Source organism: Odontesthes bonariensis, chromosome 12 (genome assembly GCF_027942865.1).
Source record: "Odontesthes bonariensis isolate fOdoBon6 chromosome 12, fOdoBon6.hap1, whole genome shotgun sequence".
NCBI lineage: Eukaryota > Metazoa > Chordata > Actinopteri > Atheriniformes > Atherinopsidae > Odontesthes > Odontesthes bonariensis.
This window is the reverse complement of record NC_134517.1, coordinates 28,793,595-28,812,269: the sequence shown is the minus strand read 5'-3', so window position 1 is coordinate 28,812,269 and position 18,675 is coordinate 28,793,595. Positions and strand designations below refer to the sequence as shown.

At 40.0% G+C, this 18,675-nt stretch overlaps 2 protein-coding genes across 4 annotated transcripts in view; both read right to left on the bottom strand.

Moving 5' to 3' along the window:
- Window positions 1-1,419: 1,419 nt before the first annotated feature.
- arl5a (ADP-ribosylation factor-like 5A) lies at window positions 1,420-11,185 on the bottom strand. The gene is made up of 6 exons (XM_075479994.1): window positions 10,837-11,185; window positions 5,914-5,974; window positions 5,660-5,807; window positions 5,290-5,373; window positions 1,845-1,996; window positions 1,420-1,717 (listed from the first exon to the last, which is right to left on the bottom strand). Exons 1-6 carry the CDS (start codon window positions 10,880-10,882, stop codon window positions 1,669-1,671), a joined length of 540 nt encoding a protein of 179 aa, XP_075336109.1. The 5' UTR covers window positions 10,883-11,185; the 3' UTR covers window positions 1,420-1,668.
- Window positions 11,186-11,443: 258 nt separating this feature from the next.
- The window catches only part of cacnb4a (calcium channel, voltage-dependent, beta 4a subunit), a 52,453-nt gene continuing 45,221 nt past the window's right edge, over window positions 11,444-18,675 (bottom strand). For all 3 annotated transcript variants that reach the window (XM_075479993.1, XM_075479990.1, XM_075479991.1), the window contains 6 exons: window positions 17,363-17,421; window positions 16,563-16,672; window positions 16,279-16,430; window positions 15,593-15,688; window positions 15,294-15,470; window positions 11,444-13,379 (listed from right to left, as the gene is read on the bottom strand). In XM_075479993.1, coding sequence (XP_075336108.1) covers window positions 13,116-13,379; window positions 15,294-15,470; window positions 15,593-15,688; window positions 16,279-16,430; window positions 16,563-16,672; window positions 17,363-17,421 — 858 coding nt within the window. In that variant the 3' untranslated portion in view covers window positions 11,444-13,115. The remainder of the gene's footprint in view (window positions 13,380-15,293; window positions 15,471-15,592; window positions 15,689-16,278; window positions 16,431-16,562; window positions 16,673-17,362; window positions 17,422-18,675) is intronic.

The window sequence follows — 18,675 nt, the reverse complement described above, 5'->3', positions numbered from 1 at the left end:
TGCCAAAGGACCCAGTTTTCTAGGTTTTTGGTGACTATCGTCAGTCAAATAAATAGAAATTTAAGTTACTTCACTGAATGATGACATTTTATAACACAAAATGAGTTAAATGTTGAGGAGGGGGCGTAGTTTCAGTGTGACTTACATGCTACAGAAGTCTGATAATCTATCAATTTAATATCAATTCAACACTGCACTGGAAAAAATGCCCCTCCAAAAATAAGTAAGAAAAACAACAAATACAAGACGTTTTTGCTTGAAATAAGCTAAATAAATCTGCCAGTGGAACTAGTGAAAATCGGCTTGTCAAGATTTCTTGAAATAAAATGTGATATTTGGGACTTTTGAGACAAAAGTGATCTTGAAATTAGCTTAAAAACCTCTTCAAATGTCAAAAAAAGTTTGTTTCATATGATATGCGACTCAAAATAATTTGTTTTCAAGACTTTTTCATTTAACAAGATATTCCACATGTATCGTCTTCAAACAAGTCCCTTTATCTGGCTGAAATAGTACTTGTTAGGCAGTTGTGTCGTATATTAAGTGTAATGAGATATTTTGACTAGAAATGAGACAAATATACTTGGTAAGACTTTGATTTTTTTCCAGTGTGATACCAGGTTCAATGCAGTTTGTTTGAAACACCGGGACACTCTGTATCTGTTTAAATGTGCATATCAATAAAAACGGGAGGCATTTTTGAATAGATATGAAAGAAAATACATTATTCCATATGTACTGTTGCTTTCAGACGCCTCTGTTGAGTCTTTTCTTAACCACTCACTGTGTGCTCCTCTTCTCTCCCTGAATCCTTCTGCTTCCTTACGCTACAGCTCAGCCCCGCTTTACTCTACCGAGGTCGCCGCTCGTCGCGCTCCCTGAAAAGAATCGGCGGCTGTGAGCTCAGATGACACATTCTGCCCCCTAAAGGACTAAAAAAGAACAAGCGCAGTCACATACAACCTTGAGCAAATTAGGGAGTCAAACCGAAAGAAACACTCATTTATGACACAATGCAATTCACCTGAAACAGATAAAAACATTTTATTTCAGTGATTATTCACAGAGACTGAAGGGAAGAGGGCATAATGTTTATTCTACCCTCCCTCAAGCATGTTTCAGTCACCACTGAACATCCTGACTTGAACATTCTCCTGCAGGCACCAAGTTATAAGAGAATACTGGACCGTACACATTGGGGGGGGGGGGGGGTAAAAACCACCACAGCCAGTCTGGCAATACTGCAAGGCCACCATGGGCTGGACTCATACACAGCTGAAGAAGAAGTCCATGTACAGTTCCAAGCGAGTCACTTTGCTGACCTCCGTGTTTTGCTGACAGGAAAAACCGTGCAGAAATTTAAATAATTAGAGTCTCTGTGTTGTCCACTGTTCTTCTGATAAATGTCTTCTTTCTTTCTTTTCTTTTTTTTTTGTTCCGAGTTCAAAATGTCTTTTGTAAAATAAATTATTACAGAAGAAGATAACATCCTGCCGGCCGGTCAAGTCCGTATCAGCTTCACAGGAGAGGAGAGGATGGAGAGGAGAGGGCCGTCCATCAGCTGATCTCACCCTCATCCTCATGTCTGGAGGCAGAAGAAAAAAAGTAACCCCAAAAAAAAAAACTAAACAGAAAAAGTCGCAATCCTAAACAAATTCATTTAGGTCATCATCTCACACGTAGCCGCGACATCATCCACTCAAGACCCTGGCACAACCTGCAGGTAAGGACGCCACAAAGGAAGGGGGATTAGGAGGAGAGTGGGACAGAGACACAGACAGATGAGCTTTCAGTTTGTATCGCGGAGTTAAATACAGTTAAGTGAGAGAAAATGCAGTTCTCACCCCTCCCCTGTGAGGGCGCAACAGGCCTGGATGTGCCACTGGTGGTCTTTGACCGAGGTAAGTTGGAGGCTCTGGGAGATCTCGGCCACAGACATGCAGCCTTTCACATCTTGTTTGTTGGCAAAGATCAACAGACCTGCCTTCCTCAAGTCCTGGAGGGCAGATTAGAAAGAAATATGGAGCGAGGAAATGTAGTTTCTGTTTGTCAAAGATGGATGGCTGCATGCGCGAGCGCTGAAAAAGATCCCTTTAACGCTAAAACAATTCAGAATACACAGCTTAAAAAGTTGGATCTGTTATTAACTACGGAAGCCCTGAACGGCCATAGATACATACATTTTATTCCATCCGTTTTCTCGTGATAACGAGTTAATTTACCGATGGTTTTCGAGGCCACTTTTTCTCCCCAGTCCGACCCTGTTTATATGTGTTTATATGTATTTCTGGCAAAGGTTTTTACCCATCTTTACCCCCCTTTCGTTGAAAACTGAATAAAGTAGCCTATGAATCAAACATGGAGTGTGGAGCGTTTGTGAAAATGCACAAAGTAAATCCCGCTGGTGTGACGAGCATTTGAAGAATGGAATCAGGTTTTACACACACATCAATCATGCCGATATCGTTATCTCGAGATAACGATAACGGCACCTCTCGTGCATCATTCGGTAACCATGGAGACGGCCTGGTCCCCTCAGCTGGACACTGATGAAGTCGACTATATCAGCAGGATCACGTCTCCGGCTACTTTATTCACTTTTTAATGAAAGGGGGGTAAAGATGGGTAAAAACCTTTGCCAGAAATACATATAAACACAAGACATTCTCTTTATTTAGTTTATTTAGTCAAAATATGATCCCAGCACAGACAATTTGGAAACGGATTCCTTCGTGCATGAATACAAATAATTTGGGTGAATTGACAGCTGAAGACCAAGCGCACACACACTGAAAAGGAAGATTCGGAAACATCTGAGAGACACTGCGAACACAAGCCGATAAGTGCATCTCTTTTAAGATGTTTTCCCTGCTGCAGCCTCTTGTTCTGGCTGCCCAGAGCAAAGCAAGGTGGAGGGATGTCTTCCCCACAGCTGATTTTCCACTAAACTCACTATGCCGACTGACGCTGTTCCAGCCATTTATCCGGGAGACACTGCGAGTATCACATCGGTTACTTTTAAACTTTGGTTTAGGTGGAATTTATGCCAGAAGTGTGGCCTCAAACTGTAGCTGTACTTCCAGGCTGTGTCCATTATTTGACCTTGAAAACACACAAAAGCATCCAGGGAAGCAGGCTTTTACTGGCGAGAAGGCTGGACACCGTATCAGACTTCCTACACCGCCGCCGTTACTGCATTTTACGTGAAAAAAGCGTGATTATTGTCCTCTGCGAGTGAGTTAGCAGCTTTTATTCTATTTCCGTTTGGTCTTTACGATGCGAGCTTCGCAGAGTTAGTCGAAGGAGACTTTTAAAGAGGTGCTGAGAAGCGGAGAAGTCTGTGGAGCTTATCGGCAGATTCTCACCCGCTGAATGGAGAAGTGTCATGACCCGTGCAATATCAAGACCAAGAGAGCTGAAATGATGATGAATTTAGATCCCCAAACAATTCGATCAGGAACTGCAGCCCACAAAAATCAATGTATGTTTTCACTTCTTCAGATGAAGCTCTCATCATTTCAGGAATTACTGTTATGCATGACAGTCTTTAGACTACAGTGGAAACAAAGACAGCTTAAGAGCACTGCTTCTCAGACAGCATGCTCTCAGTGAGAGCTTGTGCATAAACATATTGAAAGGGCGAAAGCCAAAGGGAAAAGTCCAGCATGTGGCCGGCTGGGCAATGGTGTGATTCAGTCGGCAGCATTCAAGCACAGCCTTGGACAAATAAAAGATGACTTTTTGTTAGGGCTGGGCAACGATTAAAATGTTTAATCTAATTAATCACATGATTTCCCTGATTAATCACGATTAATCGCATTTGTACGCAAAATCCAAAAATGAATTCAAAAGTAGTGTATAGCTTTTAGCATTTAGTTTTATTCTAAATGTGCTGCCATATGAATGAAAGTGCCATAACATTTGTTGTGCAAACACACTTTTAACATCAGCATCTTTCTGTAGTTTTTATGTAGAAGCCTCGCTCCACTGTCTGTTTCCTTGAATGACTTGCTGCTATCAGTTGTGTGTTTTGCCTTTAAGTGATATTTTAGACTGGAACTACTACGCTGAGAAGACAATTCAACTTGGCTGTAAATGCAGGAGTTTTAAAAAAAAATTATTTTGAAATACGTGCTTTTATGTTGAAACAAGTAAAACAGGAAGTAGCGCCGGTTAGCTTTGTGAGCTTCACACAGAGACCGAAGAGCACCTGTAGCGGTGATGTTACCTGCTAGTTTATCTTTATTTTATTACTCTATGCTTCGTGGTGTTTGCTGTAACTGTGTGAATGTGATGCAGAGGAGAAGTGGAAGTTAAATAATCCTAGTTCTGACCCTGAAGATTGCCTCTGGGGAATGACTCTGCCGTTGGTTGAGAAGCTAAAGGCTAAAGTGGCCAGTATTACTTTGATTATTTATTGGTACCAGCGACAATGCTAAGAATGCTATTTCTTTAATGATTACAAAAAGTAATGTTGGATTTTATTTTGTTTACTTGAACATTTAGTTCTACTTTGTTGATGTGGCGTTAATAAACATCTGTGAAAAGAACCGGAGTCTCGCATCCAATCAATGGGCGGCATATGGGCAGAGTTTACAGATGACTTTGGTTCTGTCGACTCCGCCGACAGAACGCTGAGTAAAAGTTCTGTACCCTTCTCCATGTTTGGTGGATCCGCCGATTACTTTCTTTTCCGGTTCCGCAGCAGACAGCAACAGACTTTTACAAAATAAAAGCCTGTGAGCAACAGACTTATACAATAATAAAATAAATAATAAATGTAGCAGCTGGTTGTTGGATTCTTCATTGTTTTTTATGTTTGTCTCTTCATGTTTCTGTTCTTTTTTTTTCTCTTCTTCGCTTTCCCTCTCTCTCTGTCCCCCGGTCCGGTTCGGCACTATTATCATATCATGTTAAATATTGTAACAAAAATAAATAAATAAAAATGAGGAGTTGATGGGCGTCAAGGGGAGTTTTACATTCATAAAGCTTCCCTTGGCATAGCAAATGTGTTTAGCATAAACGGTATTCAGATTACAATTCTGCTGCCATAATGCTGGACAGGACAAGGGAAAAAAATAAAAAATAAAAAAAATAATAAAACCTGCGTTAATGCACACTAAAATATTTGTCGACGTTAAATAATTAACAAGTTAACGCGATAATTAACGAGTTAACTTGCCCAGCCCTACTTTTTGTATTAAAATGATCACCACCCATATATCTAATATACATCCCTACTGATAGGAGAACATGCAACAAAGTCTGAAGCGAGAAAAGCTTACTCACTTCATGTGCTAGCATTCTGTAGAGTTCCTCTTTGGTTACAGAGATCCGTTCCCTGTCTGTGCTGTCGACCACCACGATTACAAACTAGTCACAGAGGGCAAGAAGAGAGACGATGGATTAAAGAGTAACAATGCAATCGGACATGGTTACATTATAAAGTCAAGTTAGTTTTGGTAGAAAAATCGGACACATTACCGATAGTTGACTGGCAATCATTTTTAACAATACTACACATCCAAAACAAAGCTGCCAGTAACAGTTTAGTCGATCAAAGAGCTCCACTTATACAAGTCTGATACCTGGTGACTCACCGCAGTCATTACTGCAGTGAGCGGACGTAATAATTAGCCAAACGCAGAGCAATAATTACCTCTGTGTTTGTGTAATATGTGTTCCAAGATGACCTGAGGGACTCCTGACCCCCGATGTCCCACATCAGGAAATGGGTGTTGTTGACGACGATCTCCTCTACGTTGCTCCCAATTGTCGGGGAAGTGTGCACCACCTCGTTCATCGAACTGAAACGTAGAAAAAGACGCGAGCAGCTGGTCACAAAATGGCCAAATGCACTCCTTAAGCTTGTAAAGATTTGTAAAGAAGCCAATGAAAGCGTCGGATACTCACAACTGATATAGAATTGTAGTCTTGCCTGCATTGTCCAGGCCCACAATAATTACTTTGTGCTCTGAAAAGCAAAGAAAAAGACACAAAGAATTCACACACTGACGGTTGGTTGGTGACTGACTGATGTGCGAGTGTTTTAGCTGTGAAAGACTGTGCACTTTCACAGCCACAGACAAGTTGGTGCACAGTTTCACAAGCGTGTACATTTGAGCTGGAACTAGAGGCAGTTGTAGAGTGTCGAACACACACAAAAAGGCACAAAAAAAACCACAAAAGGACTGATTTAACGCGCTTATAATAGAAAACCTTACTGTTAAAAACGATGGCGATTGGTTGTGCCTTCTATGAATCTTTATAAATACAAAAACCAGCTTCAGGCGTCAACAACAACAACAACCAGAGAGCGATTAAAAGAGATGAAAGCCACATTGCACTGGCATGTGTTTTTAAGAAAGACTTTATCGGCACAATCTTCACGTTTCCAAGTGAAGCCAAGCAACGCGCATTAAACACACAAAGGCAAACACCAGAGGATTTATTTCGTCTTCTGCTGATATCATCTTACAGGCTTCAACTTTCTTTAAGGGTATCACATGTCAAATTACAGCTGTTCAGAGCAGGAGAGGGCAAGAAAACACTCAAAAAGCAATGCTCACTCCTCAGCTTATTGGGCTGTAAAAGTACCCACGAAATGAAGTGTTTTTCACACCTCTGCACAATGTCACGGCTGAATGAATCCCGCAGAACATTAAACATGTATTCACATTTGGAAAGCCATCCAGAATAATGTATGTGATGTATAACTCAATACCTGACATATATATTGTTTTCACAGCCTCTTAAAGGGATAGTTCGCCTCTTTTGATGTGAAGCTGTATGACATCCCATATTAGCAATATCATTTATTAACATTTTACGAAGGGAGAGAAAATAGCGCCAAGCGATTTACTCCTTTGAACGCATATTGTTTTGAGAAGCAAAACGCTTTATTTTTTAAGCCCCAGCCAACTAGCCGGACTACCTTCATCAACGCCAAAACGAGGCTGGAACTCGGCACACAGGACGCAGCGGGGAGTAAGTCAAATTTAATAAATGATATTGCTAGTATGGGATGTCATACAGCTTCATGTCAAAAGAGGCGAACTATCCCTTTAAAGCTCTACGAATCGGTTTCTAAGGACTCAAAATCCTTTTTAATAACCAACTCTTACATATTCACACTCTCACAGGAGATCAATACTTAACCGACCACGCTTCTAACAAAATGTACCCGTGTGGGATAGATTTTACTAATCTGAATGATCAGAAAATCCCCAACCAGTGGAAGCTTGTAAAGCTTGATATGAGCTACATCTATTAAAGGACCACGTGATGTGCGCCCCCTGACAAAAGTGATGGAATCACCTCGCTTTAGATGTTCATTCGGCTCTTTTATTTTGTAAGAAAATATCAAACTATTTTGTTTAATAGCTGAACAGTTAAATCAAGCTGGCTTAACGACGGCTGGATTTCTTTGAGGACTTGAAATTTCCGGTTCTTTCTCATATAGCAGTCGACCTTTCGGCGTGAACGTTTCAGACTGTTTTGCTGGCCATGTCATGGAGTTGAAGTTTAAATGCTCTTTTTTCGGTGAAAAAGGACTTCAGCACCACCCAAACTGCCTTTCTATAAGTGGAATGAAAAAAAGTGTCAAAATTTCAACATATACGTGTGGTTATTTCACCGTTTCCTCTAGTTGTTGTCCCGTTTCCTGCCAGTCAGCTGGGTTTCACAGCTTCTTAAGCTCTGCACCCTCCTGCAGACACTAAATACAGTATTTAGGCTAGTGCCGGCTTATGTTTTAACATGCAAACTACTACGATTCCACAATTTGTTGTTTTTTTTTTTACTCTGCTTGATCTGAGGGGATAGTTTTGTTTTAATAAAGTCCCAATGTTCAGTTATCAAATGCTGTTTTCTTCATTTTTGACCAGGAAGGAGTTTCATAGTTTCCATAGCAACGTTCGGTTGTGCAGATGTGATCAAAGTGGAACGTCTGCCATGATGTACTCTGATTAAGGGTGACATTTTTTCATCATCTGAGTTCTTCTAACTGGACTTCCCAAAAAGAGCATCAAACATCTGCAGCTCATCCAGAACGCTGCTGCTGGAGTTTTAACCCGGACTAAGAGATCTGAAAACTTTAAAATCTTTACTCTGGCTTCTGTGATATGTTCAGAGAATATAAACCCAGCAGAGCTCTTAGATCCAAGGACTCAGGCCAGCTGGTCCAGTCCAGAGTCCAGACTAAACATGGAGAAGCAGCATTTAGCTGTTATGCTGCAAACAAGTGGAACAAACTGCCAGTGGAGATTAAACTTTCACCAAATGGAGACATTTTTAAATCCAGGTTAGAAACATTCCTTTTCTCATGTGTCTATGCATGAAATCTGCACGATATCTTTGAACTTATCTGGACTGTCGCTTGTTTTTAATTTCATTTAAATTATTTTATTTGTTTCTCTTTATATTCTTTTATGTATTTTTAAAGCTTCTTCCACTCCCTGCTGCAATGCTTTTATTTTATGTAAAGCACTTTGAATTGTTTTGTACATGAAATGTGCTATATAAATAAATTTGATTTGATCTCAGCAACACTATATAGATGCCAGTGGGAAAGGGGTGCAGTTCAGATATGAGCCTCCTTTAAATGGTGTTCTGCACATCGTTCTTCTCAGTGCTTCTAAAGCAGCATTAAAAGCCAAAAAAACTGAGTTCTGATTAAGGCAAAAGGCACACATTGGGATTCTTGGCTGGTATTTGGTGCGTTGAAACCAACTAAAAGTATGAAAGTTATATAACTTTCCGTTGTTTTTTGTTTGTTTTTTAAATATAGAAAGGTAAACTGACGAATTCACCCCAACGGATCACCACAATTACTCTGGAGCGATTAGCATGATTGGACCACCGACCTCCTCATCCTGTCATTAAAGGTGAGCTCAGAAAAAGCTAATTTTAGCCGCTTGTGTTCACAATCTCATTCCTTCAGTCACCACACACGGATTGTGACCAAAAGTGAGGGTTGGAACTTAGAGCGTCCGGCTTTTAATTCAGCCGTTTTCCCCACAACAGACTAGCATCAGAGTAAATTCCCCCCTGCTCTCCACTGCCTTAGCCCCACTTATGAACAATACTCCAACATACTTAAACTCCACCACTCGAGGCAGCAACTGATTCCAAACCCAGGGGAAATCCACCCTTTTTGGACTGAGGGCCTTGACCTCAGACCTGGGGATGCTAAATTCTCATCCCAGCTGCTTCATACTTGGCTGAACGCCGCCCCAGTGCCTGCCGAGGACCACATCATCTACAAACAATGTAATCCTAAATCAACTAACCCGGAAACCCTGGAGCTCCTGACTACTCATAGAAATTCTGTCCATAAATGTTATGACCAGAATCGGTGACAAAGGGCTGACAAAGCAAACCAAGCTCAATATAGAGCACTTCCCTGTGCATTACCACAAAGTTAGGCTGAACTTTGCAGAAGAAAAACTAAAACCTTACTGAGGAGAGAAACCTGATCCAAGTGTGGGCCTTTTCTACAAATCTCTACCAAGTTGAACATAAATCAAACAGCTTTAAAAACACAGGGGAGGACATTACTTCAGATCTATCTATATTTGTCTTTAGGAAACCTTACAGACTGCACGAACACATTCTCACTATGTTGTCTAGAAATCTGCAAATGGAGGAAGCTGGGGGGGAAATGTGTGCACAACATAAAGGCCATGCAGGTGTGAACTCAGCTGCGTGCATGTAGGACGTCTCAAATAACCGTCAACATGTTTAAATGCGGGCTGCACAGCGGTACTTATTCCACCAAATGTTTTGTCTGATTACCCTTATATTTCAGAGATCTATTGAAGAAAAACATCCATCGTGTGGTTAGTTAATTCACTATAAACAGGACAAATATGACTGAAAGTGTATTTACAGCGTGTAACCCAAGTTTAATCCCATGTCAATGTCACTCTAAATGAACTCCTGTTGTTCCAGAGTTTGTTTCGATCAGCTGGAGAGAGCCGTGGAAAGGCATCCTGAGATCTGGGGAAGTGGCTTAGGGAAGATATCCAACAATAAAAGCTTTTACAGACTCCAGGAACAAGGCAGGGGGAAGCAAAATAGAGCAAAGTTCAGAGATGACTGAGCCACTGTAAAATCTTTGTCTGCTACTATCACTTACATAATTACAGATTAATGTGCAGGAGTCACACAACAGTTAAAGGAATGTATTGCTTAAGGCAGATTTTTGTCATTTGACAGCCACAGCATGGATGTTCCAAACCAATAAATACTCGGTAATCGTGGCATTGCGCTGATAAAAAATGATGAGATTACAGTGGCAGAGCAAAGTCGGTGTGATTCCCTCTAAAGTCACTCATTGATTCTTCCTGATCCCGAGTATTCAGCTGATGTGTGGACTGCTGATGTGCTCCCGTTTGTGGAGCCAACTCCAGCCATAATACCCGCGGTCATCCGTGCTCAACGCAGCTGGATTCGGGTTACAAGGGGTTTCGAAACGAGCTGTTTACTGATTTAAGATCACCAGTCATGGTTTCTGTTACCTGCCCCTCAAAACCTGAGACCATAAATAATCCAACACAAAGTTAATCCACAAAAGATGCCCATTAGCTAGTAGAAAACTGGGTTCTTCAGAGGTGGAACAGTGGAACATTAGAAACAATGATTTAGCGTAATACTACCACACAGACATGAAACTGATATGATAATCACAACAAAAACACTTCTAAAAAAATCATGAGTAGAAAGCTATTTTCGAGGCTAATAAGAGGAGAACTACGGGCCTCCTCTGACCATCGAGCCCATTTAGCTTCCATGTCTTCGACAATACCATGAGAATTTCGGCGGCACCATTCTTACCTTGGTGATTAAAAAGCCTCCATAGCTTTGTAAATAGTATCCCCATGGCTGACAGTGGCGTTTTTCGATGCCAGCTTGTAAGAATCCGCAGCAACTTAGCTAGCTAGCGTTGATGATATTCAGTGAAATCAACTTCACCTAACTAGCTAGCTTGCTAACTACGCCGACAAACCGTTGTCAAAGCGTAAAACCGCCATTCTTGTATAAATTAATCTTAACTATGCCTGTTCCAGAGGATGTAAATGTAAAAAGGACGCGTAATATGTTGCTACAAACAAAACAAGAACGCTAGCCACTACAGCTAAGTGGTTGGTATCAGCTGGCTGTTGTGTAGTGGGCTGTGTTGTCAACCTTGCGCATGCGTATAAGCACTGTCTTGTCCTCGAGAGAAAAGGAACAGTCCAACACAATATAATATAACATTATATAATATAATGTAATATAATATAACATAACATAACATTATATAATATAATATGATATGATATGATATGATATAATATAATATAATATGCAATCATAATCAGAGCATTAGTTGCTTATAATTGTGACCCGATTGCCCCTTGGGCACATTAAAGTTTATCCAATCCATTCCAAAAAACAGGTGTATCCACACAACAGCATCAGAGTAATTTATTTTAATACATTTGTAAATGACAGTGCACAAAACTTCTTATCAGGCTGCATTCAGATCTTTAGATCGGTGCTAAAAGTCCACGGTTTCCAAACAACAAGAGCTATTGTATATAGCAGAAAGGAACAGAAGTTTCTTTGTAGATCTTCCTCCTTCCAGAGTCACTGCACACTAAGACCTCTATGGCCTATGAAATGAAAACAACTGTATATCAAATTACAAGATACAATAATATGTCATTAAGAGGTAATGCTTTATTAATCCTGCATTAACTGGCAGCATATATGGATGAAAAAATACAGGGAAACTGCTCCACATTTACATGAAAAAGGCAACGCAGTATAGCCAGAGTGCTTTTTGACAGTTTCCCCATTGATCAGTAGTTTCTAATGACACTTCAATCAAAATGAATAAAAAGGCTACAGCTGAACGTATGGAGGAGGGGCTCGATCAGTTGCTACTCTAAGAAAACGTTACAGCATCAGTTTATTCTATAAAACCTTTGATAATAAAGGAAACTAATCTTTTTTTTAATCTAAGGTATATGCAAAACTCTAAATTAAATAAATGGAATGTAATTTGATTGACTGAAAGTGGAACTTTACACAAGTTAAGATGTATTTCCTCTAATTATCTAGAAGGTATTTACATATGGAAGCCCTCAATATAAATCATCCACTAAATTCCCTGTCTATCTATTCTAAATGATGTCCCGCTGAACTCATTGACTGAAGGCAGCAGTTAATATATGCGTGGCACGTAAAAAGCATTTGTGCATTACCTCCAAGTGTTCCTTTCTGGTTTTAATAGCTTCTTTTTTTGTAACAAATAATACCTTTTTATGAATTTAACACAACACTCAGACTCCAATTCCCATCAGATGGATAAGAACATAAACGCTACACTTCCAGGTCTTAATGACCTCTCATTCCTGAGGTTTGGAACTTTGAAATGTATCAAAATCTGCACGATGAACGAGGTTCGAAGAAGCAACTGCACGAACCCTGAAGAGAACATAAAGCAACCCACTTCAAAAACAAATTTGTAAAACTCTGAGGCTTTCTCAGGATTATCATGCTCACAACCGAGGACAGTAGCCTAGATGATGCATTATATTCTGCTTCTATCATCTCCTGAATGAGTTCAAACAAGTTCTGCGTTGATCATCTCTGCAGGATCCTGTCTGACACCGGCTTGAGTCAGGCAGTCCCCTATAATTACAGGCCTACCTACATGCTACGATAACAGCTGAGATAGCGGGAAGGGTTCAGAAGAGCCTACTTCCCCACACTTTCTCTCGCTAGTTTACTTAATTTACAAGCCCTTTCTGAGACATGATAAAAACCTGGCTGGACTTTAGCCTTTCTTTTAAAACATACATCTGTTCTTGTGCTACGTTCGTATCCAGACCCTTTGTTCATGTCACAGCAAAGGCATGATTCTTTTTAAGGTTTAAATGTCCATTTGGCTGGAACCAAAGCCACACGGGATATGAGGTACTACACAGATATAAGAGGTTGTTACAGTTCACATGAGTGTAGCAGATTTATCGTGTTAGAGCTGCTCATGGCACCTCGGCTCACGTGTTCATGGTGGATGTTCAGAGAAAGAAAGGCCTACACCTTGTTAACAGCATGGCCACAACTCAAAGCCGGTGCCTGGAGTCCTGGCTGTAGCCTCCAGGGGATCCTCGGTTGCGGTGAGGCTTGTAAGAGTCCTGGTAGGGGTCCTGGTAGTCCTCCTCCACCAGAGGAGAGTGGTCCCTGCTTTGCTGCGAGCCAGAGGACAGACGGTTGCGATTCTTCCGTGCACGCTCGTTATGATAGTTCTCGTCTGCGGGCATCAGGCTGCGGCGCTCGACAGGTGAGTGGTCTGTCGCTGTGTTGTTGCTGTTTCGGTTTCTTTGGGCCTGTTTGAGATAGGAGATACTTTATAGCGTTTTGTTTAGTGAAAAATCAATGCACACAAATAGCCTGTGCAGTTTCCAGAGAAATAGCACGAGGATTTCTGAGACTGCCCGTCCCTTGATAACTGCTAAAGAGTCAATGAGATAGATAGATAGATAGATAGATAGATAGATAGATAGATAGATAGATAGATAGATAGATAGATAGATAGATAGATAGATAGACAGATAGACAGATGGATAGATGATAGATAGATAGATAGATAGATAGATAGATAGATAGATAGATAGATAGATAGATAGATAGATAGATAGATAGATAGATAGATAGATAGATAGATAGATAGATAGATAGATGGATGGATAGATAGATAGATAGATAGATAGATAGATAGATAGATAGATAGATAGATAGATAGATGGATAGATAGACAGATAGACAGATGGATAGATGGATAGATGGATGGATGGATGGATAGATGGATAGATAGACAGATAGATAGATAGATAGATAGATAGATAGATAGATAGATAGATAGATAGATAGATAGATAGATAGATAGATAGACAGACAGACAGATATACAGATAGATAGATAGATAGATAGATAGATAGATAGATAGATAGATAGATAGATAGATAGATAGATAGATAGATAGATAGATAGATAGATAGATAGATAGATAGATAGATAGATATACATACAGATGGATAGATGGATAGATATATAGATAGACAGATAGATAGATAGATAGATAGATAGATAGATAGATAGATAGATAGATAGATAGATAGATAGATAGATAGATAGATAGATAGATAGATAGATAGATAGATACTTTATTACTACAAACTTTGTGTTGACCTGCTGCTTTTTGGAGAGAAAACTTTAACTTGTGCTGTGTTCTTCCTGCACACACAGATGTGACATTTGTGTTTCTGGTGTACAAAATGTGAAAATACAGTTAAAAATCGATTAAGCCCTGCTTTCATTTTGTATTCAAGTCTATGTGGGCACTCGGTGGTCTTTCTGTCGTTTGCTTGCCTTGCTGACAGAAAACAAATACTCCTGTGATCTGATGAAAAAAAAAATGATTCAGCTCGAGTGAAAACTGCTGCAGGTGAAAGTGGAAATTTCATAGAATTATTTCGCCCTCTCAAACTCTAGCTGTGAACGTGCTGTGAGCTTCTTTCCAGACGGGAAATTTATTTGATCTAATCCTTTTCCGTTTTAACTGAGTTTCAATGACAAATTGCGTGGGCCTATGATTTTGCACAGTACTGTAATTCGGATAATAATCTAAAGTTTCATCCGGCTCTATTGTAACCTCTGCAGTAAGGTGCTGCAAAGATGCGGCTCATGAATGAGAAAGTTGGGTATCTATAAGTAATAATAGTCTTTTCAGCACTGAGAAGGGCAATAACTATCACAGAGTGCTATTCAGTGAGGCGTCTTATTGGTTCCAAAGTCATTCTGCAGCATGACAACACCTCAAAAGATACTATCAACATCGATAAGAGCTCTCATCAGAGGCAACAGAAAGAAATGCTGGCCACCGCAGAGCTCGGATCCCTCAATTTGGAATTGTGTGAAGTGACACAGAACTGAGGCAAGTTCTCTGAGATACCGGGAAAAAAACGTGTCTAACTTGGGAAACAAGTTAGGAGGCTGTGTTAATAATTCATACATCTCAGCTACTGCTTTAGGGTCTAAAACTTTAATTAGAAGCACAACAATCACTCAATCTGGTGGTATATTTTCCTCAATCCAGAAGGTTGAAACATGCCAAATTAAGATTTGATTTGCCTGCATTTTACAGGTAAGAAGCGTAAAAAACACACTGATAAAAAAAAAAATCAGGGAGATTGTGCTTTAAATGAACAAAGATAGCTTTTCCCCCAAATTTGGCGAGGTACCTGGATGGCAGAAGGATACGGGGAGAGAGCAGTGGAGCCCAGATTGCGTCCCAGCAGGGGGTTGAGTGGCGTGCTAAGTGAAGTGTGTGTAGCACGCCAGTATGCCTCTAAGTATTCGGCCAGGTGTTCACAGGCGTCTTCCAGCTGGTTCTCATCCAAAATAATATCAAACATCTCCTGAGGTGAGCAGGAAATAGAGGAAAGTTTAGTTTGGTGCATATAAAGGTCTTTAAAAAGTTTCAACACTTGTGCGTAGCGCAGTAAAAGTGAACCGAGTCGTTGCTTTGAAGCTTTCTTACAGAAGGACACTGTGATAGCTTTTCTGCTGCAACAAGCTGCACGTTCAGGTGTTTGCTCTGAGATTTTCCTCTTGATTTGATTAGCCGCTGCAGGACCTGTGGAACAAATGCACAGACCAAGAACAAAGGGAAACATCAGCAAATGTGGAATAAATACAAAGATACTCCCCACATTATCTCTTCAAATGTAGGCTAAAAAACTACTTATTTAGGATGACTTTTAATACCCAGTAGTATGATGACACTTTAATCTTATTTTATCTTATTCAATTTTTTTGTATTTTATTGCTTTCACTGTTCTTTTATTGTTTTTATTTGTTTTTACTTATTCTTCTCTTTATTTATAACCTGCTTTAAAGCACTTTGGTACATCGTAAGGATTGTCTGTAAAGGGCTGTATAAATAAAATACATTTACATTTACATTTACATTTACACATTAAATCTGTAATAGAGAGAGGAGAGAAGAGCGGGATTTCCAGCTAATAAAACCTTCACAAGTGACAACACGCCTGTCACTTCTACTGTAACTCTACACGGCATGCTTTAGACATCTTCCTGGATCAGTTTCCTCGTATTTCACATTGAAATGTAAAGCTTTTCATTCAGCTGATTAAAAAAACAGAAACTCTTCTATACATCCTGCTCGACTGGATGAAAAGCAGTTATCTAAGCCGTCGGTCTTACCTTGGGCGAGGACACTTTAACATGAACAATAATGGGTGCTAAAGAGGTCTTGAGAAGCTGTGCTGGGTGGTTAATGGTGTCTGCGTCCAAAACCACCAGCTGCAGAGATCTGGCCAGCTCAAAGATCCTCTCTATTTCACTTTGGACCTCCGCTGCAGGAAAACAGAAAAGCACAGCAGAACTACTGTGAACGGGAAGGAATGAGGAGGTAAATCAAACCAGCGATGGTCTCATCACCCACAAAACATGCACATCATTGAGCGAGACAGTTCCTGAAGCTTTACCAAGGCTGGAGCGGGTGTTGGACCTCTCAATGATGGCCCTCTTACTGGGGTTGTTAAGTACTGACCTCTTGGCCAATGAGATGTCAGCTGTTACCCTTGTGATGGATATCCTGCGACAGCGGAAAAACACACGTCAACACAGAGCACGCTGGCAGCAAAATGATGACCGTGTGATCAAAGGTGCTTTACTATGGAAGTTTTTCTGTGCCATCAGAGTTTGAATATGAATTTCTAATGTTGAATTTTTACAGCATCAAAATCAAACTTTGAATTTGAAAAACCAACAGTGTACAAAAAAATCAATTTCTAAAAACAAAAATCAGTGGAAAAAAATTCAACATCTAAATATTCAAGTTACGCTCCATTGGACAGATCAGCCATGTCCACCAACGCGGGTGATGGTGCTTCGGTGAGTGAGTTTACTTTATTTGCCATTTGTGTTAGTAAAATTGAGTAATAGATATTACTAATATTACTAATATCTATTGAGCTGATCTGTCCAATGGAGCGTAACTTTATTGGCTGCCGTTGGATGAATTGAGACAGGGATCGATTGCTTCTCCCTGTTTACCCGGATGTTGAGTCTGGTTCTTTTTCCACTGAATTTTTTTAAGTTGAATTTTTTTACACTGATTTTTGTTTTTAGAAATTATTATTATTTTTTTTTACACTGTTGGTTTTTCAAATTCAAAGTCTGATTTTGATGCTGAAAAAAATGCTGATAAAAATTCAATATTAGAAATTCGTATTCCAATTCTGATGGCACAGAAAAACTTCCATACTTTACTATCACTGCTCACCTTCCATCGAATCTGTGCTTCAGGAAGTCAAACAGCGCCTTTTGCATCATGTCTGTGACCTGCAGCCATCAGCCAGGGAGAGGCGAAACGAGAAGAAAAGGAAAGAGGAAGAAAAGAATCAGGTTATTCAAATCTGTAGATTTAAACTGTATATAAAGATGTCAATTCAAGCTCCTAACAAACATATTTCTACTAGGGCTGGGTGCGTTAACTCGCGTTAATTATTTAACGCCGATAAATATTTTATCGCGCATTAACGCAGGTTTTATTATTGTAAAAGTCTGTTGAATGCGTCACATTCACACAGTTACAGCAAACACCACGAAGCATGGAGTAATAAAATAAAAATAAACTAGCAGGTAACATCACTGCTACAGGTGCTCCTCGGTCTCTGTGTGAAGCTCACGGAGCTAACCGGCGCTACTTCCTGTTTTACTTGTTTCAACATAAAAGCACGTATTTCAAAATAAATTTAATAAAAACCTCCTGCATTTACAGCCAAGTTGAATTGTCTTCTCAGCGTAGTAGTTCCAGTCTAAAATATCACTTAAAGGCAAAACACACAACTGATAGCAGCAAGTCATTCAAGGAAACAGACAGTGGAGCGAGGCTTCTACATAAAAACTACAGAAAGATGCTGATGTTAAAAGTGTGTTTGCACAACAAATGTTATGGCACTTTCATTCATATGGCAGCACATTTAAAATAAAACTAAATGCTAAAAGCTATACACTACTTTTGGATTCATTTTTGGATTTTGCGTACAAATGCGATTAATCGTGATTAATCAGGGAAATCATGTGATTAATTAGATTAAAAATTTTAATCATTGCCCAGCCCTACCTTGTGTATTTCAGGATCTTTATTTTTTTTATTTTTCTATCCTTCTAATAACTTTCAAATCTATTTTTGAGAAGGTGAATAATGCTAAAAAGTCAGCCTCATTCAGCCACCAGAGCTTTGGTGAGGTCCAGCACAGATGGTGATGAGACCTGACTCACAGTCGGTGGTTCCACTACATCCTGAAGGAGTTGGATGAGGTCAGAAAGATAAGGAAAGGATTGGCATAATGTTTATTGGCTCTTTTGTATGGTTTTATTTAGGGCTGGGCAAGTTAACTCGTTAATTATTTACGACACGCAGCACAGGGCCGTCCGATGCGGAACTCGAACCGGGGCCAGCAGCAGTGAGGACTATAGCCTCTGTACATGGGGCGCCTGCTCAACCCACTACGCCACGGACCACCCCTGTTTTATTATTTATTTTATTTTGTAAAAGTCTGTTGCTCACAGGCTTTTATTTTGTAAAAGTCT

What these genes read in the sequence shown, in the direction of transcription:
- arl5a (XM_075479994.1), bottom strand. Translation starts at nt 10,882, where the DNA reads ATGGGGATACTATTTACAAAGCTATGGAGGCTTTTTAATCACCAAG. An exon ending in GAGGCTTTTTAATCACCAAG is followed by an intron (nt 5,975 to 10,836) that starts GTAAGAATGGTG and finishes TTTGCTTTTCAG; the next exon opens with AGCACAAAGTAATTATTGTG. An exon ending in TGCGCCCTCACAGGGGAGGG is followed by an intron (nt 1,718 to 1,844) that starts GTGAGAACTGCA and finishes CCTTACCTGCAG; the next exon opens with GTTGTGCCAGGGTCTTGAGT.